Source organism: Mytilus trossulus, chromosome 8 (assembly GCF_036588685.1).
Source record: "Mytilus trossulus isolate FHL-02 chromosome 8, PNRI_Mtr1.1.1.hap1, whole genome shotgun sequence".
Lineage (NCBI taxonomy): Eukaryota > Metazoa > Mollusca > Bivalvia > Mytilida > Mytilidae > Mytilus > Mytilus trossulus.
Genome location: NC_086380.1, coordinates 53,524,007 through 53,548,244, shown reverse-complemented (window position 1 = coordinate 53,548,244; position 24,238 = coordinate 53,524,007). Strand labels below are relative to the sequence as shown.

The following is a 24,238-nucleotide window of genomic DNA, read 5'->3' as shown; positions in this document are numbered from 1 at the left end:
TAATGAGTTGTATAAAATGCAAAATAAAAAGAAGGGTTTGTTAAAAAAAACATATTTCCGTTTATACACTGTACTTTGAACACTAAAGTCCGTTGAGTTTTACTGATTGACTTTGTAAAAGCCATACCTCTAGATAATTAAGTGTATGATCTAACATTTGTAAGCATGGTTCTGCTACTAATATTTATGTTAAAACGTTTGGACTAGGTTTAATTCCTGTGCTGGCTTTATCGCTTCATAAAAAAAAAGAAAGTCTTTAATTTTCTAGGTTTTACTGATTTTTGCGTTGAACATGTGTTAAAGGAGATTTTTCTAGTGAGTTTATTATGCAGGCCTTTTGCGTCTTTTTCAAGCGATACAAGCAGCACAGGATTTAGAAATAGTCCAAAACATACATATGTCTGGTAGGTTTGAATTATCAAAGTCAGTTCTTCATTGAGCCCACAAACATTTAGGCAACAAAACTTTAAGCTATCATTGTTCAATTGATACACACTGTTTGCAGTTCTATTACTAGTCGGTTTCTTTTTAAATAGTCTTCTTGTATCAACCCTCTTCTATCAGAAGTCGGTAAAACATTTGCGCTTGTGTGACGAGGTGACCACTCCATGTCGCTGTCTTTTGCTAGTAAGGTCATCACTTGAGAAAGAACCTTTTGTGATAGTATCATGATTTGTTTGACGAAGAACATGTACTCTCTTTTCTAGATTTGTTTTATACAGTACCATGTTAATAAGCTTATTGTCTTAAACGAATGTTGTATGTTTCTATATTATAGAACTAAACAACTTTAATGCGAATAAATAATGAAATATTGGGTACGAGTTGGTAAAAATACGAGTTTGTAGAGTACGAGTTAGCAAAGGTACGAGTTGACATAGATCCACAGCAATTTCGTGCGGAATGTTGTGGAACTATTGTTTTTGATATTTTTGATTTATAAAACTTCTTGATCTGAAAAACTTCTTGATTTGTAAAGTGCTATAGTTACTTTTCTCAGAAAACTTAAATAAAATGCGTCATATAAAATGCGTCATATAAAATACCTTTGAAATGAGTCATCACAACAGATTGGTGTGTTTGAATAACAACATAGGTCGTTCTATACCACTATAAACTTAAAGTGAACTTCGTATTCGTTCATTTTTTTCATTATTTTCATCTAGACTTATGAAAGGTCAACTTAGGCCACAAACAAATATGCTTGGTTTTCATTCCCCATCGCATAACTACAAACACTCCCGCGTCGACGATTTTTATTTTTGTCAAAATCCGGATTTTTTTTTATATCCGGTCCGATATTGATTTTGTGTTAATATATTACTTTAATGAGTCGTCAGTGCACTTGACAGAAATGTAAAAGTTACGTTTTTATTAAGCCTTTTAGTTGACATTGACTAGAGTCGAGCAAGATCACTTTAATTTCTTTTGATGCCATGGTGCATCATATTCAATTTTTAATCAGAACGTAACTTTTTGGAATTGATTTTGTCCTTAACTGATAAGTTGGTACATATTGATGGACATTTCCTGAGAAATACGACAAATGCTCCCTTTCAGCTAAAATCGGTAAATCCGACATTGAGATGATCAAGTTGTCATAGCATGCAATTTGGACAAGACATTTGCAGCCTTTTGGAGGTACATAACATCTTTTTTGAATGATATTGACCAACCACCTGTTAAATTCTCAAATTCCAACTGTGAAAAGTAAATGATATGATGCAACGTGAAAATGACAACTTTAATCCAAAAAACGAATGTTTTTGAGATATTGATGTCATGTTCAAGGAATTTGTATTTGCCAACACCACAAGCCAACGATACAATGAAACAAAATAAAAAGATATCTTTGTACAAAAAAGTACTCCAGCTTTTGAAAAAGTCGATACTATGTTTTACACAGCAAAATATAGACAAGGGATACATTTCATCCTTGTATGACTGACAGTCTATGGTATGTCGATTCTTTTCTAGACAGAATGGTTGATAGGATTTGTCACTTGCCAATGATATTCGACAACTTAAATGGTAAAAATGATCCAAATAGGCACAAACACAAATTGTACGATGTTGACAGGTACAGGTTAATCAGTCATGCAGCAAACGTTGATGCTATTTTAGAACAGCCATGGATTAAGGCCCAATGTGGTTGCATATAAAAAAAAAAGCAATTCTACATCTACACGAAATGCATGAAAAGTATGGTGATTATTTAAAACAAAGTGCCGAACGAGTTGCACAAGCTAACGAGAGTGTAACAATTAGAAATGCTGATATCAATCTGTGACAACTATTTACCCCAAATACGCCAACATTTCCAAGTCATTGACAGACCATTTCGGAGCTTGTGATTATTTCGTGCCAGTGTGCATTGACGAGTATATTCCCAGTGGAACTCGACAAATGCAATCTTGGTCATGGTGGTGGTCATAAATGCATTCTTTTTTGGGTAGTAGCAGGAAATGATATTTGAAGTCATTTTATATGGCGAATCATACCAGGAGAAACAAATGATTTGACATTAACAAAAATGTCCGTTAGTTAAACAGATAGCAAAAGACATTCCTATATATCATACCAAGGCTATGAGAAGAACATTTATTAAGAAAACTGCACCTTTTTATAATGTTAAATATAAATATGCTAGAAACATTTACAATATTTCGACTGGAGACATTAGTACAAGTACTAAATTACAACAGTTTTCTTTGATAAAGCAAAGGAATATCTTGATATTGTGTGAAATCGGGATGGACGATCTGAAATACAATTTTTCTCATCTAGCATTAGCAATCGCAGTACAGAATTTGCTGTCACAAGTGGCCAAAACGTATCCAGATTATTCCAATTGAGCAGTGGTTTCGTCTACACTATACTCACTATGCCTCAGCAATCTTTTTCATTATCAAAAAAATATTGCAATCTATTTTGGGTATGTACGTACATTTATTAGAATGGACAAAAACATCATTGTTAAATTCGAGAACCGGCCATCCTGTTACAGCTGTCGATCGTTGGAAACGAGTGATAGTTGGATAAAACAAGGTTTTCGCTGTTTCAGACGATGACTTTACAAAATTGTCAATTGTTCCAAGTGAAATAATATGATTAGATATACCTGATAGAATGTATGGATATTTTTATATAGGACATGTTTATTTGGGTGTCAAGTTCTTCCTGTCCCATTACTGAACTAAATCATAAACTAAAGATGGAAATGCAGAGAAATAAGTTTTATTCATTTAAAGTGATGGAGGGCCAGATCATAGACTTATTTATTTGTTCGTACAGTTGGCCTTGATTTGTACCTTTACTGAAGATTATTACGAGATGATAGTAGCAGCGATAACATCCCCATGTCTTCATTGAAAGAAAACACACAGAGGATTATGTCTATTCTCAATTTAGCATTAAAGTTTGTAGGATTGATGAGAAATAAGATGTCAGGTGAATTTAAAAAGAAACTTTACTCAAATTCTGGATTCAACAGAGATAAGTAATGAAGATCGCCACGAGATTGTAAGACAGCATTGAACCATTAAAGGTATAAAGTAGTGAGCATTTGATTATGAGGGTGGGGGCTGAAAATTAATTCGGGTCAGCATATACTATGAATTTCATTTTTTTACTTTTGAAGAAAATATATTTTTACTATTCAAAGAGCGGGGCTATTTATTTGTCAATGATACATTTAAAGTGTTGAATCTCATGTGAGGCCAGATTATTTTGTTTTATTTTCTTGGGAGCAAAGTCGAAAATTGCAATTTGTAAACTTGCGTTGTCAAGGATATTTATTTAAAAAAAAACAGCCATCCCCTTTTTAGAGTCAAATTGTCTACCCATTTATTAGCTTAATATGACCCTTGCGTTCCTTTAATTCTAATTATACATCTGTTACATAGTCCTAAATATGCATGAACATTGAGCAAACATCAATCAATCAATCACAAATGTTCAAAGAAGTCTGTATTCCAAATTAAAGAGGGGATTAAAAGCCATGGCTAAAAAAGAAAAGAAAAACAAACAGACAGACAAACAAACAAAAGTACAAAAACACCACATAGAAAAATAAGGACTAAGCAACACGAACCCCATCAAAAACTTATATTCTTGTTCATCTGTCCCAATTCCTCTTTGTTTTTATCTGTTCAATTATTTGCAATGACATTTAATACAGTATATGGAATCTTCAGTAGAGTCATGATAGACATTGTGCGCCTCATATTTTGTTTTAATCGATATGATTTTCCTTGACGAAAGCATATTTTATGAAGAACAGACAATCCTGATGTACAAAAGGTACTGAAATCATATGGCGGTTAATAATTTATATCAAAATAAAGTAATATCTGCATTCTTATTCCACAAAAATAAAAAAAATAAGTATTTTAATTCTTATTGTATCTCAATTCTTTTTAAAAGACTTGTCTTGAGATGGTGAAAAATAACTGATGTAAAAAAAAGTATTATTTTTAATAAAAATCAAGTCAAGAATAGTTTGGGTAATTTTAAACAATTGAGAACAAAATTTTGGTATGATTTTTCTGACATTCCTTTAATTCTATAAATTCTACTCTACATTATAAAAAGTACAAAAATCCAATGGCGGTCAATAATTTCAGTAAAATGAAGAAATATTTGCATTTAGGCTCCAATGGCGAAGATCTAGTTCAAGTTAACTGAAACCTATATAATACAATTATGTATTATATATGTCTCTGATGTCAACAATATTAAATACAAAACTATTAATCAACACAAACAATTTAACGCTCTAATTAATCATCTTATACTGTTATACCGTTATACTATTTCTACATTTTTATTGCAACCAATTTTATTACAAATTTACGTGTAAATTATGGATTGTAAACACTGTTGAGTTCGGTTTACATCATAATTTGAAATATATACGTATCCGTCCGATCCGTACATACATTTTATTTACTGATCGATTGATGACCGTTGTCACGGTATCTCTCACATAGACTATTTGACTTATCTGATATATCCTATGGGTCACCGATCACCGATCACCGATCAGTCAAACATCCGTCACCGATCATTCACCGATCAGTCAAGTTCACGTCAAACAGTAACGTCTAAGGTTGCAAGTACTGTATCAATCATGTCTGTTTTATGTGATAAATAAATGTACCTTTGAGACATTTTAATACATTTTTGAAAAAAATATTTTGCAGGTTTTGTTGACTAAACTTTTTAGATGCCTTCATTTAAAAGAGAAGACCTTCAAATTTGTCAGTGCTCGTTGCAGACAGAAATGTGTGTTTCTATAGTTACTTATGCTAGTATATTCCTGTAAATTCCCCATATCCATTCTTTTTCTAGAGGCTTAATATATTTAGTCATAATTTCCAAACAAACAAAAGCACAGCATTTGTTAGGAAAACAAAAAGTACATGTTGAATCTTATGACAGTTGAATACAAAATAGAAAAATACACTTTTCATATGAAAAGTTTTGTTTTTAAATAAATTTACAGCAGCTGAACACACGTAATTACCCATACCTAGATAGTGCCAATTTTTTTTTAAAGTCATGAACATTTTATAGCTGAAACAGGTATATATATTACATCAAAACTCATACCAACAGTTTTTCATCTTCAAATTACACATTTGTGCTGTGGAAGGGTAAGCATATCATGATTGATAAAATATATTTAGTGTAAACAATATTTTATTATGATAAATACAAGTATAAATTATAAACACATATTCACAATAAGGATCCAGAAACAAGCAGCAATTGCTTATATTAATCCGTCTCCTATCTAAAATATATTTAGACAGCCGAAGCAGTGGATTTGATGCAACGTCTCGAAATAAAGACAGCTTTCTTCTTATGAAAAAAGGCCCTCCCTTCCTCATTCATATTTTTAAAAAGTGGCCTGAAAAAATGCTAAATCTTACCTTAATTCACATTTTGGATACTTAACTATAATTAGTAAAAGTTAAACTTCAAAGTTTTAAGTTCTTTGACCACATTCATTCTGTGTCAGATACCTATGATGTATCAAATAATTAATTGCAATGGAAATTCAGAACTGTATTAAGCTTGAATGTAGTGCCCATACTAAACCCAACTGTTAAAGGTTCGACTTTTGTGGTCGTATCAAGTTGCGCCTCTCGAAGAATTTTATTAAGACCATTTAGCAGAACATCAATGTAATTGTATTAGGCCTTTATGTTAGATTTGACTTTATATTTGGCAACTTATAAAAGACAACAGCATAAAACATAACACTAAAAATTAAAAAAAGATATTAAACTCAATCTTTCTTAAAACCAAGGCCAATGATTGATTAAGTAGCTTTCCATTTAAGATTCTTATCATATGCACGCAGATAAGGCAAGTTATTGATAAAAAAAATGTCTGGTACAAATAGGAACAAATCCGTAAGGAAATGAAGTTCCTTTTCAAAATTTTTATTTCTAATGCAAGATTATCTTTTTCAACATATCACATGTGAACAAAATGTTTCTCCTGATACTAAAAAAGAATGCATTTATGACCAATACTATGACCAATTCGATGCGGTGGTGGTATACTCGTCAATGCACACTGGCAATACATAATAAAGGGCTCCTAAATGATCTGTAAATGACTTGTATCTAAATGTAAATATTGGCTTAACAACGTACCTGGGGTAAATAGTTTCGCAGATTGGTTCTTATCAAGCACTTTGAGTACTGTATTGTACAATTATATATGTCAATATCAGTCAATTCAAAAGCAATGTACCTCCAACAAAAGCAGCAAATGCCTTAGCCACAATGCATAACAAACCAAAATGTATTTGTCATACCTATTTTAATGCATAACAACCGAAGTGTATTTGTCATCTCATTCTTTTGCAAAACAACTTGAAGTGTATTTGTCATGCATGTTCGAATGCAAAACAAACCGAAGTGTATTTGTCATTCATGTTTGAATGCAAAACAAACCGAAGTGTATTTGTCATTTATGTTCGAATGTATTACAAACAGAAGTGTATTTGACATTCCTATTCTAATGCATAACAAACCGAAGTGAATTTGTTATTTCTATTCCAATGCATAACAAACAGAAGTGTATTTGTCATTCCTATAATTATGCAGAACAAACCGAAGTGTATTTGACATTCCTATTCTAATGCATAACAAACCGAAGTGAATTTGTTATTTCTATTCCAATGCATAACAAACAGAAGTGTATTTGTCATTCCTATAATTATGCAGAACAAACCGAAGTGTATTTGACATTCCTATTCTAATGCATAACAAACCGAAGTGTATTTTTCATTCCTATTCTAATGCATTACAAACCGATGTGTATTTGACATTCCTATTCTAATGCATAACTGACCGAAGTGTATTTGTCATTCATCTTCTAATGCATAACAAACCGAAGGGTATTTGTCATTCCTTTTCTAATGCATAACAACAGATTCTGAAGTGAATTAAGGTTTGGAAAATGTATAAAACGAAATGAAATTTATTATTGATCCTGGCGGTTGCCATTATTTCAAAATATGACGTCAAATAAATATAAACACTGAAGCTTAAGATTACTTGTTATTTTACTTGTACGCTTCAAATCTAAATAACATCTAATTCAAATTGAGTTTTAAAGTAAGTATTGTTGCATTATCGATTATACTGCATCAAATCGCATATTAAAGGTTTTCGGCAGGTCAATATGCCAGTTACGACATGACAGATAGCAGAAAATAAAAAAAAACTGTAAATGTTTTGGTTTAAGTTATACGGAATACACTATTTTTTTTTTTAGGTTTTCTAAGAAATATATCATGCAAGCCGAAAATGAGAGAGTTGTCTCATTGGCACTTATACAACATCTTTTTGTGTATATTGACATTTTCCTTTTATACTACAGGGTTAAAATAGAACAGACACACACACAGCACAACTTATCTTAGCATCAGTTTTTTTCAAGTTCCATGTTTTTCCTTTTAGAATCGAAAAAAAACATGCATGACAAGGCTTTCTTGACATTCTTTTTCTAAATAGTTATCTTGTGTACGTTGTACCCAGATATAATCACAACGATAATTAATCTCATTATACTAATATTTAGAAAGAAATGACAATTCAAGACGTTTTTATTAGTTCATATAGTGACATATACATAAAAGCAACAGTAGTATACTGCTGTTCAAAAGTCATAAATCGACAAAACGAACACAAATCAGGGCTACAAACTAAAACCGAGGGAAACACATCAACTATAAGAGGAAAACAACAGAACAACAGAAACTCTGAACTGCAACAAAATAAATCACAAACATACATAGAAACCATGGAAACGGACTATTTGAAAACAACTGCCACATTCGTGACTTGGTAAGGATATTGTAAGAAAATGGTCACTTGAATCTGGTTTTCAGGCTAGCCAAACCTCTCGCGTATATGGCAATGTTGAAAAATATTGTTAAACTGACAACATTACGTGTAATAAATAAATTACAAACAAACGCAAGAACACTCAGCACAGAAAAATCAAAAATACATTATTTAATAGTATATAACAACATGTAAGCCACAGAATAACAACGGACATCTCCCATCAACGACAGCACAGGGCACCATAAAAATGACGTATTTCCTTGACGTATAGATAATATTGAAATTCATACAATATATGGATCAAAATCGAAAAATTCACAATTATTTTCACAATACTAGTCCAAATAATTATCATAATTATGACGGTCTTGAACGGGTTTTTTAAATCAATGCTGTTACGACGTCATAATTATCTGGACTATCCATGCAAAATGAAAATTATCTAGACTACACAGACAAATAAAACATATTCAAAATGTACAAAAGATACAGAATTCAAATCACAAACGATATGAGTACGCCTATGCTATTTGCTATTGTTTTAATATTTGTGTAACACGAGATTAACGAATCAAGCTCATCGCAGAACCAATGCGGCTATGCCTTTTATGCTATTTTAATGAATTAGTTGGGTCAGATTTCAATATTAATGCTTGGCAAATGATTTTTTTAGTACAGCTGGGTGGATCAACAAATCCTCCCAAACCTTAATTTTAGGTACAAAGATACAGAGTCGGACATATATTCCCAACTTTTTCATTATAAATCAATAAGATTATATCCACGTTTTCATGGAATTGATTTGAGTCGACCAGGTTCGGCCCGTTTTTCGCATGTCTCTGCACAAATATATATACTTCCCATTTATAGTCCGTATCAGTGATTAACTTTCTCATACCAGTGATCAACTTTCTCAATATCAGACCTCCAGCCTACGACTCTTTGGCTGATATTGAACTTTGAGCTGATATTCTGATAATCTGATATTATTACATGGCTTTTTCATATCAGACACTTTATTGGCCTTAGGTCTTGAACTACATGTATATTATCAATGAAGGCCGATAAAGGGTCTGATACGAAAAAATTACATGCAGTGATCTTTTTGTCAAATACTTCAGCAGAAGAAATACAAACAAGAACAATTTTCAAAACTTTGAAACTTTAAAACATGTCTTGTTTTATTGTTTTTGCATTTTTCATCATATAATTGACTGGTGTTTTTTTTTTTTTTTTTTTCATGTTTTTTAACCAACTTTGTTATGGTTTTTTTCACGGGAAACAAAACATTGACATGTATTTTCCGAAATTCGCCGAGTACCATCGAAATACCATGTTATAACGTTACGGAAAGGCATGCGATAATAAGCTGAAGCTTTTCATATCTGCCGCTAGGCATCATTTCGAAAAAGAAAAGAATTAACGTATATTGAATGCTATTATCATACTGTAAAAATTATAAGTTATTCACTCTTAGTATATGATAATTGAATATATAAGATTATACCCACTGATTGGGTGTTTGAATAACTTACAACACAACGATAATTCACACAGACAGTAATATATATCTTACCTTTTTCTTTTTTCTAAAATAAAAATGATGGGTATATAAAACAAAGTAACATAATTCTGCTGATATAAGTTCAATTTTCTATTTACAAAGATAAATTAGAGGCTACCGATTTTTATTGACATAACATGTAAGAACAAACAAGAAATCAAGAAACATGAACAGTTCTAAAAGGACCGGGATCGGATGCGTGAACAGTGTAAGCTTTAATCAACATGATAATCTAGTCGATGCCACTGCTGATGGAGTTTTTCTCCCCGATCGAATTACAGGCCTAGTAGTCAGCACCTCTATGTTGACATGAATTATCATTTATATGGTCATAATCATAAATTAACTGTTTACAAAACGTTGATTTTTTTTTAAATTCTAAGGATTTTTCTATTCCAGGAATAGCTTACCATAGCTGTATTTGACAAACCTCTTAGGAATTTTGGGTTTCTCAAGGCTCTTTAACTTCGTACTTAATTTGGCCTTGTTAACCTTTTTCATTCCGCAGCTGGCGTACACAATTTCAGTTTTTAGCATCTATGACCAGTTAACTACAATCAGTCAAATTGTCCCAAGCAGGAAAAGGACGAATTTGCTACATTTGTATTTATAAATTAACTGTTTATGGAACTTTCAATTGTTCGAAATACCACAGATTATCTACCACAAAATATTGAATACCTTAGCTGTTTTGAACAAAAACTTGGTAATTGTTGATCCTTAAGCATTGAGTATTGTAAACTCCAAAGCAATGGACAAATTAGACATTTCCTTTAATGATTTGTTTTTATTGTGTAAGCATATCCCGGAAGCTTAAAGATTGTTTTTGGATAATTATTTAGTTCTAACATAATTTTATAATAGAATAATAATCTATTACATTGACCTTGAAATAGAAAAAAGTAAAATCACAAAAATACTAAACTCCGAGGAAAATTCAAAAAGGAAAGTCCCTAATCAAATGCAGAGACAGTTGACATTTTATACTTTTGTGTTCTTTTTTTAACGAAAATTCTGCCATTGGTCAGTTTGCTTGAATTGAAGTCAATATGTCCTACAAGGAGCATCCACAATCAACAGGTGGTTTTGTATATGATATGTATATATATATATATTTCGTTTAACAAGACAATTCAGATTTGAATTTCATGTAATAAATCCTTGAACGAGAGTTAATAATTTCAAGTGGTTTTAATGAACAACATATGCAACAATGGTCGTATCTACAATCCCGACCTCTTTTCCTCGATTTTCACGTCACAGAATACAATGTATTACCAAGTATTTATTTGCAATACGCAACAGTTCGACTTTCAGTAACGGAGTAGGATCTGTTTACCACACTTTTTGTTCATATGGAAAGGGGGGGTCATGTTTCAATAATATATGGTTTGTGGTTTTCTATTTTGTTTCGCCTGTCTCTTTCACCGCGTCTGGCGTACTAAATTATAATCCTGGTACCTTTGATATTTTTTTTCTTTTAACAACAAGTAGTCAGAAAAACATATATCTGAACAAATGTATGTTCCAGGTGCGGGAGTTGTTCGCTACATTGAAGAACCATTGGTGGCCTTCGGCTGTTGTTTGCTCCATGGTCGGGTTGTTGTTCCTTTGACGCATTCCCCATTTCCTTTCTGAATTTTTTTTATAAAGTCGTAATATCAATAGATCGATTGATAAATAATAACGGTTGTATTTTTACATACATATAGAAATAAAAAATACAATGTAATATAAGGCAACATGATGTAAGACCAAACACAAAACAAATACACTCTAGACAAACCTCGAGTTCCTCCACTATACTGACAAATAAGACAAAAAGACATATGTAAAATGAACCGAAAATACAGAATTAATACCACAAACGATATGTCAAACACTCATCATTGATACTGAGCTTATAAGTTGTTACGCCAGACGCACGTTTCGTTAACGGTAGATCCATCAATGACACGCGGAAAAAGACTTATCAGGTGAAACAAAGTAGAAGTTGGAAATAAAAGTTTAACCTGCAATAGTCTTATGATCCTATCTTTTTTATTTTCGTCGGCAATATCAAAAGCTGTTTTCTTGACCTAAAATACAACAAGGTAAACATTAGCAAAATATGTCAAAACTATAAATATACCAGATAATACATAAACGATGTAAAATTATAAGACACATACCTTTAACTGGTATTTTGCTTTGTCAACTCATTCAAAACACGAAACTCCCTGTTCCCAAATATACCCAATTGTTGAGACACAGATTCGAGTTATCAATAGCTTATAATGCACGATGTGAGATCACAGACAACATTTTGAACGTTATAAATAAATAATGACAAGGTAGAGCCATACACAGTGTTTAACATGAGTTCTTCATTGAAACTGACTAGGACATGCATAGTCACAGATTGTCATTATACTTTGAAGAAAAACTTCATATGTCATAAGTAATTTTGAAATGTGCAGTTATCTGACAAACTAGTAGTTACAACTGTTACTATGGAAACCGCATGCCATATTTTTTAGAAAAAAAGCTGTTTAATTTAGATCAGCAGTTTTCTAAATAATAGATCCAAATTCCAAAGTCATGTTGGAATTAGGTGCATAATAGTAAAATCAATATTATTGAAGTGATCTTATAAAACAATTACTCTAGCTATGGTGACCTTGAAGGTTAAATATCATAGCACTTGGTTAACATTTAACCCTAGGTTATTTTCTATTGTTTATTCTTTGATGGAATTTAACTCTTTGCTACATCTTTGATTAAATGATTCAGATTTAACCGTGCTGCGGATGTCGGTTAAAATTTTAATCAAGGAATAACGTTCTCTAAAAGTAGGATTCACTGCTTATGATCAATAACAACTGGCAAAACTTACACATGAGTGCACAATAAACCAATGCAACATCATATTACAAACATTAGTGATTGGATTAGCCATTAAGTTAATGAAAACCAAAAACGTGTTAATAAAACAAGTTTTGTTGTATTGCAGTGATACATATTTACACAGTTTTGACTGCTGGATCCAAATTATTGTCATATTAACTTATTATATAAAAAAGAAGAAGTGGTATGATTGCCAATGAGACAACTTTTCACAAAAAACTAAATGATATAGAAAGTATAAATCAATTATTTTGTAATCAATTGTTAGCGCAGGTTTTTCCCATTCGAAACACAATTGATTAATTGATTGATTGATTGATTTATTGATTTATTGATTGATTGATTGATTATATGGTATGTAAATGCTTGTTTAGAAATTTGATTGTAGGTTTACAGTAATATCCAAGCAAGGGAGCGATTTCTAGAGGTCATTGATCTTAATTTCCCAATCAAGCGCACCGCACGAGTATTTATAGTTAGCGGGAATGTATTTTTCTTCATTCATTTTACAAATAAAGTAATGTATAATCGCTGATCAGGAGTCTTAATTCATTGTTGTTATAGTATTTAAACTAAACGTTCATCAATTAAATGTTATAGAAGTTAAAAATGTCCTCCTTTCAAACCATTGTACAAAACATTTTCTGTTCCAAATCCGATTTTGAATGGACAGGGACGTTCGGTTGGTTGAAATGTAATGAAATGAAAATACATGTAGACCAAGCTTCAAAGTATGATGAAACACAGATCCCAAGAAAATGTCAATGTACTATTTTGACCAACTTTTCCAGTAACGACATGTCGCGAATAATTAAGTTTTTGTCGATATTTTATCTAATTAGGGTGATAAATGTAAATGTCAAACTTTTGAACATGACATTATCCTTTGACCTTGACCTCATTTCCATGTAAGTGAACCTAGAACTGCAAATTAAAAAACTATCGGCCTCAATCTTTTATAATTTATCATTTACAAGAACATATCAAATGCATTACAGGAGATATTTCTTGTACATGTTGTATGAAGTACTAGATTGCTTCAGAACAAAACTAATTTTTAACATGCAGAAGATTTAACGAGCCATGAAAAAAATGGGTTGCGAAAAAGGAGTGATAACAAGAAACAGTGTTCCGGAAGATAACTCTAACAAAGAAAAGTGTTCGGTTAAACGAAGTCAGATTCACAAGACAAGTATACTATCCATTCAATATCATATACCAAACATATAAACAATATATTGCGAAACAACAAAACGGTGCAATACGAAAGACTTAAGATAAAATTCCTATAAGAACATAATTAAACAGTTTTTCAACAGACTGGTGGAACAAAACGTAATTATCAGATCAAATCTAAACTATACTCTTTGCAAAAAGAAAGAGCAAAAACAAACAAACATGTTGTGTTAATCGGAACTAAAAGAATGTGCAATATATCCTGCAAATAAGGATTTTGTTTAAGCTAATGAAATACGTGTTCGAATTACAATTGGATGTTTTTGACCAGTATCAAAATAAACCTTAATTGCTTGCAGTATTTAAAATCAATTGCTGGTTAAATATATAAGTGTGTATGTTCAATATAACCGAAATAATAATGCTTTACTTTTTCATGGTTTTACACGTTATTTTAATAAATATATTTTTTGCCTATCATCATGATCATATGAGAAGATATAAAATTCTCATATATTGATTCATAAGTGAAAACTCATTTCACAGGAAAACATACCAATTAAAAAGACTTTTAACATTAAACTCTCTTTTATCCATTTCATTTTTCAAAATTCGAACTCCTTACAAATGTATATATATTTAGTCTGTAAGCCATTGTTTCCACTACTAATCTATCTATTATACTTACTTGTACACTTGGTACAATCAAAACCTGGTAATAAATTGTTTAAATAAGGCCTTTGAAAATAGTGGAATTAATTACTTTTGGAGTGTCAACAATTCGTTGGAAGTACTTGCTAAATTGAATGCTTATATTGGTGATTTCGAATCTGTTCAAAGTTGTTTTTTTTTCTACCCTATTTACCTCATAATCTTATAAAGAAAAAATTCTCACACCTGATTAAATGGGCATTTAAAAAGTCGAAATGCGAATATATATGTTCAAACTCTTTAAAGGTCATTTTTTTAACAACAAACAAAAGAACTATGTCAATTGGACCTGCTTTGATACTATAACTGCCCTTGAATTTTTAATAGATAACATTTTTGTTCGCTATGGAGATTCCGTATATCGTCAGGTTATCGGAATTCCCATGGGGACTAACTGCGCACCACTTATTGCGGTTCTGTTTCTGTATTGTTATGAGTTACAATTTATGACTAAAATCAGCAAAGACCCATCGAAACAACATCTGATTCAAAAATTTAATAACACTTTCAGATATCAATAATGAAGACTTCAGAATGTAAAAGATTTGTCCTGCCGAACTGACTTTAAATAAAGCTAATACTAACAATAAACACTGCCCTTTCCGGGATCTTGATATCTATATGTTTAACGGGAAGCTTAATACAACATTTTATGATAAAAGAGATGATTTTTCATTTCCTATTGTTAATTATCCATTTTAAATGGTGACGTTCCCTTGTCACCATCTTATATAACTCAACTTGTTCGATTCGCTCGTATATATAAAAACGTATTTGATTTCAACGAAAGAAATCTCTGTATTACTGAAAAGTTATTACACTAGGGTTTTCGATATCACAAACTAGTCAAAACATTTACTAAATTTTATCATCGGTACAAGGACATCATTCGCAAATATAAATCAACATGCAGACATCTTATACGTTCACATCCAATATTTTATGGTAATATTCTTTAAATAGCACAAAAATGTCGGCATTCACATAAAAAGCTAACCAAACCTTTAAGCATACTTATTCAGAAAGGATATAGTTACGATACAGGTCATTAATGATTGCATATTTTAGTATTAATATTGTTTCACTCATTGCATCGGAAATAAACACATTTTTTCTAAAACCAGTTGTTGGCATCATACGGGTTATGTTCTTCTCATATATTTTATGATGGTATAATACTAAAACCCTAACGGGAGGGATTGTACTTTATTTTCATATGATGACGCCATCATCTTTCAATCAGTTTAATTGAGGTCTTGAGCTGGCATGTAAGTAACTGCTAGTAGTCCTTTGTTAATTTATGTATAATTATCATTTTGCTTAGTCTCTTATGTTACCTATTCTGACATCGGACTCGGACTTCGCTAAAATTGAGTTTTACTTTTCGTATTGCCATTGGTATTTTTTTATTCTATATAGGCTAGTGGTATAGGGGAGGGTTGAGATCTAACAAAACATGTTTAACCCCGCCACATGTGTGCGCCCGTCCCAAGTCAGGAGTCTCTGGCCTTTACTAGTCTTGAATGTTTTTTTTAATCTTAGTTCATTTATATGTTTTGGCGTTTAGTGTGACGTCCATTTCCACTGAACTAGTACACAAGTATATTTAGGGACCAGCTGAAGACCACCTCCGGGTGTGGGATTTTCCCGCTGCGTTGAAGACCCATTGGTGGCCTTCAGCTGTTGTCTGCCCTTTGGTTGGGTTGTCGTCTCTTTGACATATTCCCCATATCCATTCTCAATTTTATTAGACATCAACAGCTGTAATCTGAATATGCTTTATGATATGACAATGTTGATTTAACACTCTTTACTTTTATTATCGGCATTGGTGTTAATGTCATAGTGTATAAAGTTTGTAACTATGCAATATAAAATGCTTATTACCTAGAAGTAAATTCACTTCACCTAATTCATATTCACTACTCATTTTCTTATATACTTTTGTAACGTGTACACATGGTAAGCGTGTCTTTTTCTAATCACATAGAATAGTCATGAACTATCTTTAACTATTCTACTTCAAATGTATACAACTAGTACAAATTTGTACTATTACAAATTTGTCTTGGGTCAGGAGCAAACTCGTCTTGTTGGTTCTATTATGTACCTTACAAGTTATTACACTTGAACAACTTGTAAACTCCAACTTGTTCAAGTCCATGTTTCTAACAGGCACCAAACTGTTTTTTATTACACTTGAGTAATAGTATCTATTATATAAGAGACAAAGATCTCGAATATCAACGTCGTAGTTTACCTTGGTCTTGTGTCTCCGTAGACTTCTGACAATCGACCATGAGCAATTAAGGAATCGCTCCTGCTTTTATACACAATGATAGCCGTACCATTCTTGAAAGAGGGGTGTTCTACCAATGTACCTCGTTACTAGTATTAGAGTTTCCTTTGGAACACCCCTTCATATTTGATCTCACCCAAGGTTTAACCGCCAATTACTAGTATATTTTTATACGTTTTGTTAAAGTTTATACAAATATATAAAAATAAAGCTTCTACCGAACTGTAACTAAGGTAAACTATCTAACCTAAGAAAAAAAAGCATCACTCTTTTTTTATAAACAGTTATGGGTATCTAACATAGTAATAGAAACAGACTTATCATTCATTTGTTTATGAATAATCATTTAGTTTTGAGCAAATGAAAACAAAACCAAAAAGGGCTGTTTACTCTTCAATCCGACTGATACAACTGAGTGTAAAGAAATTAAGATGTGTATGCCTTGTTTGTTTTGCTTCATTGTGCCTTTTACTTATAGAAGATATCAGCATGGTACGAAGGTTTTACATATTAAACAAGCACACTTGTGTTGATGTTGAATTTTACTATTGGTTCTTCCGATTTAAAGAAGATTGTACACCTTAATAAGAACTGCATACCATACCTTGTTTTGTTTTTTTATATCTATACATGTTCTTTCTAATAACACTTCAAACATTTCGGTATGTCCTTTTTTAGCAGCTGAGTGTAAGAGAGTGTCCCCAGACTAAAATAGAAGGATAATAATGTTCAAAGTATAATACTAAAGTTTAAATTGAGGCGACAGTAATTAACAGATGTTCGAATATCGTAATTCAATTTAGAAGAAATTACCAATAATAACAAACAAATCGGAAGGAATCAACTGCAAAATGATCAAAAGAGGGGCGAAAGATACAAGAGGGACATTCAAATTCATAAGTCGAAAATAAACTGACAACGCCATGACTTAAAAAGAAAAACACAAACACACAAACAATAGTACACAAAACACATCATAGAAAATTAAAGACTTATAACACGAACTCGACGAAAAACTGGAGGTGATCTCAGGTGCTACGGAAGGGTAAGCATATTCTGCTCCATCTGTGGCACCCGTTGTGGGGCTCATGTTAGTACAAACCCGGTAAATAAAGGCAACAGTAGTATACCGCTGTTCAAAACTCATAAATCCATGGACAAAAAACAAAATCGGGGCAACAAACCAAAACCGAGGGAAACGCATTAAATATAAGAGGAGAACAACGACACAACACCGAAACGTAACAGCACACAGAAACGGACCAAGCAACAGACAATACACCACGAGAATAACAAATATAACATCAAAACCAAATACATGAATATGGGATAGACAAGTACCGTGCCACGTCTTATCTCAAAAATAAGAGAAAACAGAAACGACTCAACGTTAAAATGCAACACACACACAGAAACGAACAATATTATAACCATGGCCATCTTCCTGACTTGGTACAGGACACTTTTAAAGAGAAATAAAAGTGGTGGGTTAAACCTGGTTTTAAGGCATGCCAAACCTCGCACTTTAATGGCACAGTTAAATATAACATTAAAATGAAAACAAAAAATTACAGGACTACAATACAAATAAAAAGCAGAACATATTAGACAAAGAAAAGCATGATCAATAGATAACAAAAAGCATCAGGTTTAAAATTCAATACGCCAAAAACGCGTCTAGTCCACACGAGACTCACCAGTGACGAAAAAAATACAAAATTGTACAGCACTGAAGATCAAAAGTTGAAAAGGTTTTGCCAAATACGGCATTGTTTGTATGCCCAGGATAAGAACATTCATATTATATAAAACAATTCACACTATTGCAAACAGTTAATTTTAACAAATGAATATGAAAGAGATATACATAATGAAACTGAAGTAAAAACTAATTACAGAAAACTAAACCCGAATACATAACGCCCAGATATACAAGATCGAAAGTGAAAAAAGTACAAAGTTGTACAGCACTGAAGATCAAAAGTTGAAAATGTTTTACTAAATACGGCATTGTATTATGCCCGGGATAACAACCCTATTATATAGAACGATTCATGCTATTGCAAACAGTAAATTTTAACAAATGAATGTGAAAGATATATTCATAATGAAACTCAAGTATTAACTTATTACAGAAAACTAAACCCGAATACATGATGCCAAGTTCAATACAGCATAGACACACCAGAATCAGTCCAGGCGTTGACGCAATTAAAAAAATGACGTCACATACGATGGCGAAAAGGCAAACGTTATGCTACATTTGAATTTATAAAATTTAGAAACAGCATGACGTCACACATGAATCCTGGTACTTTTGATAACTATGAAAAACTATAATTTAAAAGTGAGCTAGAATTAGGATTGCTTTAAGATTATATTAAAACTAAATACTGATAATTCATTAAAACAAAATGCATATTGCAATACTTATTAATAGCAATTAACTGTAATATATATATGTCCAGTTTGTTATGAATCCAACTTCAAACGTAATTAATCGTACAAAATTAAATATAATTAATAAAGGCGGTGATTAATTTACGGTAACAAATCTTATTCGGTAGGTCGAATTCGTGAAAAGGGGGCGGGATTGTAGGTACGACATAAGGAACATATCAGCTATCATCTGTGAAACGGATATTTCATAATGAGCAGCAACCCTCTATCAAGGAAATCATGATAGGGAATACAATCCAGGGAACATCGTATCAATTGGGAGATATATACTCCGTATGCAGGCGCTGCTGGAATGTTTCTACATAGAAATGGAAACTTCACAATTGGGAAGCTGAAATCATCTATTTTGACGTAAAGTTTTGTTTTCAACCGACCCTCATTGTCAATTTCTACATGTAAGTCAAGATATGAGGAAGACTTAACTATATCTGGTGTATCCTTTATCTCAAGTTAGATGGGATAGATAATTTACGACAAAAGAAATGATTGTATACTTTCCATTGATATGTAAAACAATTTCAGCAGATCCTACACATTGATAGTATATCTCCAAGTTGGTACAATATTCCAGAGCTTTTAGTTCCTACTATGTTTTCCTTGATGGTTGAATGCTGCTAAAAAGAGCAATTAACTGATAAAGAATGCATTCTTAAATACGTTCTACGGACACCATCACGAGTTGGTTGACCACTAAGGGTAATCTGTGTTCCAAATAACAATGGATATGTTCCAATTGCTGTACTAAACACAGTCTCGTATTTTTTCTCGATTTTGAAATCAGCAATAAAGCCTGTCACCGATGGATGAAACACGCGCAGAAGGATCTGCTTACCCATTTTGAATAGGTTCAATTTGTTCAACCTTCTTTTTGCCTTTGTTTCTTGGGATGACGTTTTCAGTTTTTCTTCGACTTCGACGTTTGAATGTCTCTATGGTAACGCCTGCCTTTCATTTCAAATCCATTTGCGTATTTTAATAGCAAACACATTGATATTGATCCGATTGCTTTAATTGACGGAAAACAATATATCAATCTATGCTCTTCTACAGTAATAGGTTGTGGCTGTATGTAAGACGATTATTTTAAGAAATATACGAGTTGCATGTTACGTTAAATTAGACATTTATCCTCGGTTAGTATAACTGAGGAGAAATGTGATTATTTTCTGTAGATTTGGATAACATTAGTATGTAAAATGAGAACCTATACAATTTACAAAAATAATGAGCGAAGGTGTATATAGATTGTATAAACAGCATTGCGTTGATATGAGAGGTGTCAGAGCGGATTAAAAAAAACATGTTAAAAACAACAAACCATGCCTGATTTTTTTTATGTATGTCTATGTCTCATCGTTCTAATAACATTTGGAGTATGTTAAGACTTCCATATCTAGCTGCTGAATGTAACGTTTTAGAAAAGCTATTACAGGTGTTTTATGATATTCCAATATTTTGCTATATAGTATTAAGTCATGTAAGGAAGATTGCTTCTTATAAGAACCATTTAAGCATACTTGTATTTTCATAATAGCATACGAAGGTATAAAAGTGATCAATTTTAAAGAAATTATTTGTTTTTTAAATCATAATTCCTCTAAAATTGGAACGTACATTTAACATACAAAATGCGGTCATTAAACCAAATTCAAAAGGGTGTACTTCATGCGATTTTTTTTTTTATTACATTTACTTTGAGTAGAAAAAGCAAGTTGAATCATAAATGCTGAACGCAGAGATTTCATCATTTTTCGGCAGTGTATATATATTTGATATGAGACATTGTGTTGACATTGATGTTGATGGTTCGCAGTGCCGATTTATGTAAATTGACAAAGACTGCCAATGTTTTTCTGCCGAAGGTCTGTTGTTCCCTCTTTCATCTCCGCTCCCTTTATCAACAGTCATTGGTAGCCATGATATATCCTATGACACTGAACGCAGCAAGAACTCCAATCAATAAACAAACAAACAAACAAACAAACAAACAAACAAACACATAATATCAAGGGTTAATCAAAGTGCGGGATGGGAACAAGTAAATCATCTGGATTATATAATGTCAAGCATAGCATTTTCGGAGGTAAATTATAATGACTTTAATTCAATGATTATTGTTTAATCATATCCTCAGAAACTCAGACATTATCATTTGTTCAAGATGTTTTGGTTTTACACTCAGACACACCTGCAAAAATATAATAAATAGCTATAATGCTTCAAAATTGGAGTCCTTTTAAGTCTTGCCCACAGTTCATTTTAAACAATGTGTCATGACACTCAATCTATTTATATTAAATGAATCTTAAATGTTCATAATTCGTAAGTTGTTTCAGTTATAAAAAAAAACAGTGTTCATGTATTTGTTCTTATGTAAAAGCTCATTATAAATTTGTCTAAATATTAACTAAGGAAAACAAAACTAAAAAGACTTTTAGCATTAAATTTTTACTGACTCCTTTACAATATCTAGAGGTTCTTGATTTATGTATGTAAGTTACATATCGTTTTGCTTTACATATAAAACTTCATAAACTGTAGATTTGTTTTATAATTTCAATAGTTGTTATAGTTGGCAATGATGAATGAATACTGATTTTCACTGTAAGCATTGACATTGGTTGTCTGCCATGTTGAAAAAAGTTTTGAAGTGTGCAATGATTTATGTACAGTTCTAGCACCTGGATATACTTTATACATATCCATATTCATAATTCTTATCTTTTAAACTATCAATAGAAACAGTGTAAATCAGCTTTAAAACTACATTCAATACCTTATTTACTTTGCTTGGATCTATATCTGTTTTTTCTAATAAAACATTGACTATGGCGATCTGTCCACCTTCAACAGCTAAGTGCAAGAGAGTGTCACCTTCCTGAAAAAAGCAATGATCACAGTACTATTATAGAATTAATGTAATTATAAAAAAGTAGAACCTTTATCAAACATTATGTGAAGTAAGCCTCTGAATTTAGAGACTGTTTTTATCAGTCGAAATTCCTCCAAAACTGTATATTAGCATGCATTTAACTACTTGTGCATGTTAAATTTGCTGATGACGAGATGAATTTCGAGTCCTCCTTTTTATCAAAGCAATGAGTAAAACAAATTTCCTGCAATACATAAGGTTGAGATGATCACTGTTTTAACGCAAAAGCTTTGAAATGTTTGAAACTAAATGAAATACACGTACTGTCGTAGGTCTGAGTTTAAATAAAGGATAATCACTCATATAATTAAGAAATAATTCATGGAAGCCATAGATTTGTTGGAAATTTACACATGGCCTGGGCCGTGATATTCGTGATATCCTGAGCGTTAGCGAGGGATAACATTAACGAATATCACGGCCCCGGCCATGTGTAAATTTACAACAAATCTATGGCTTCCATGAATTATTTCGATTCTAATAGGACAAATAAGTTAATTTAAATACTGAAGCGAGGGTTGGTATGCCGTGTGTGGAGCTGTTCTTTTTTACTCCTTGTTAGATAAAGCTCAAATATTCTCATACATCTTTAACTTGCATTAATTATTTCGTTAATAACCGCTACAAAAAATATGTTTGATTCTCAAACCCAATATTTCCGATTTTTAATTTACATGTTTTCTCGTAAGCTACCGTCAAATCCAAAATTGACATTTCGTAAAGAAGGAGCTGCCATGTTGACTCGCTGAATCAAAGGCAATAGAATAGAAAACCTCAGAATTCCATTTTAATACAATATTATACGAACTTCGTTGGTTACAAAAAAGTTTTTATTTTTGTGATATTGACTAAATATTGTTTTTATACTGCAACTTAAATTAGTGTATTGATATTTTATTAAATCGTAACATAAATATCAAGCTTATTTGCATCCCTTAATGAACCCCTCATTGTAGAGAAAGTGTTCCATGATGAAACTGACATTGCACAAAATATACAGTGTTACTGTATTTAGGAAATAAACAAAACTAGTTGCAATACATTAATTCTTTTTATCATGCATCTGAATAAGAATAAAAGTTCTGTAATGTTTTTTGTTTAATTAAAATTAGTAATACAATAAATTTGGCAAAGCGTTTGCAATGTAGGTTCAAATACATGTGGATTTACGTGGGAGGTATATTGTAACATCCATTATTATGTATATCTCTGAGTCTGCGCTAAGTATAGATATATCGAGAATTTTCACACAGTGTTGTTTACAAAGCGAAAGAAGCACGTCATATTAGAATTATATAATTAAATATATTCAAAACCGTTCAATGGTTATAAATTGGTACTGGACTTCACATTGCTGCAAGTAAAATGATCCCAAAAATAGAAAGACAGAATGGCGAAAAGCATTTAGAAGCAATTTGATATTTCTCCACCAAACGGTACTTGATGTTTAGGTTGAGATTTTAATAGATAATCAGTGGCTAAACGGGTGTAATTAGAAAGTGATTTAACTATAAATGAAATTATCATTCTTTAAAATGAATAACAATAAATCACATTGGTCGGATGTTTATTTTTTTTAATAGAAGTATACAGCTGCATGTAAATAAGTAGATTATGCGTTTGTCTTGGCATTCTGTTGGTTTTAGAACATTAGGCCGTTTTACTTTTGCAGATTTAAGTAATGTGCGAAGGTGTATATAGATTATATGAACAGCATTGCGTTGATATGAGAGGTGTCAGAGCGGATTAAAAAAATCCTGTTAAAAACAACAAACCATGCCTGATTTTATTGATGTACATGTATGTCTATGTCTGTTCGTTCTAATAACATCTGGAGT

At 31.9% G+C, this 24,238-nt stretch overlaps 1 protein-coding gene across 1 annotated transcript in view; it reads right to left on the bottom strand.

Annotated features, from left to right (window-relative positions):
* Nucleotides 1-24,238, bottom strand: part of LOC134727759 (uncharacterized) — a 124,383-nt gene that overhangs the window by 27,655 nt on the left and 72,490 nt on the right. Inside the window, exons 9-12 of the mRNA XM_063592146.1 lie at nucleotides 22,245-22,346; nucleotides 17,613-17,714; nucleotides 11,949-12,014; nucleotides 9,949-9,961 (exon numbers count right to left, since the gene is read on the bottom strand). Coding sequence (XP_063448216.1) covers nucleotides 9,949-9,961; nucleotides 11,949-12,014; nucleotides 17,613-17,714; nucleotides 22,245-22,346 — 283 coding nt within the window. The remainder of the gene's footprint in view (nucleotides 1-9,948; nucleotides 9,962-11,948; nucleotides 12,015-17,612; nucleotides 17,715-22,244; nucleotides 22,347-24,238) is intronic.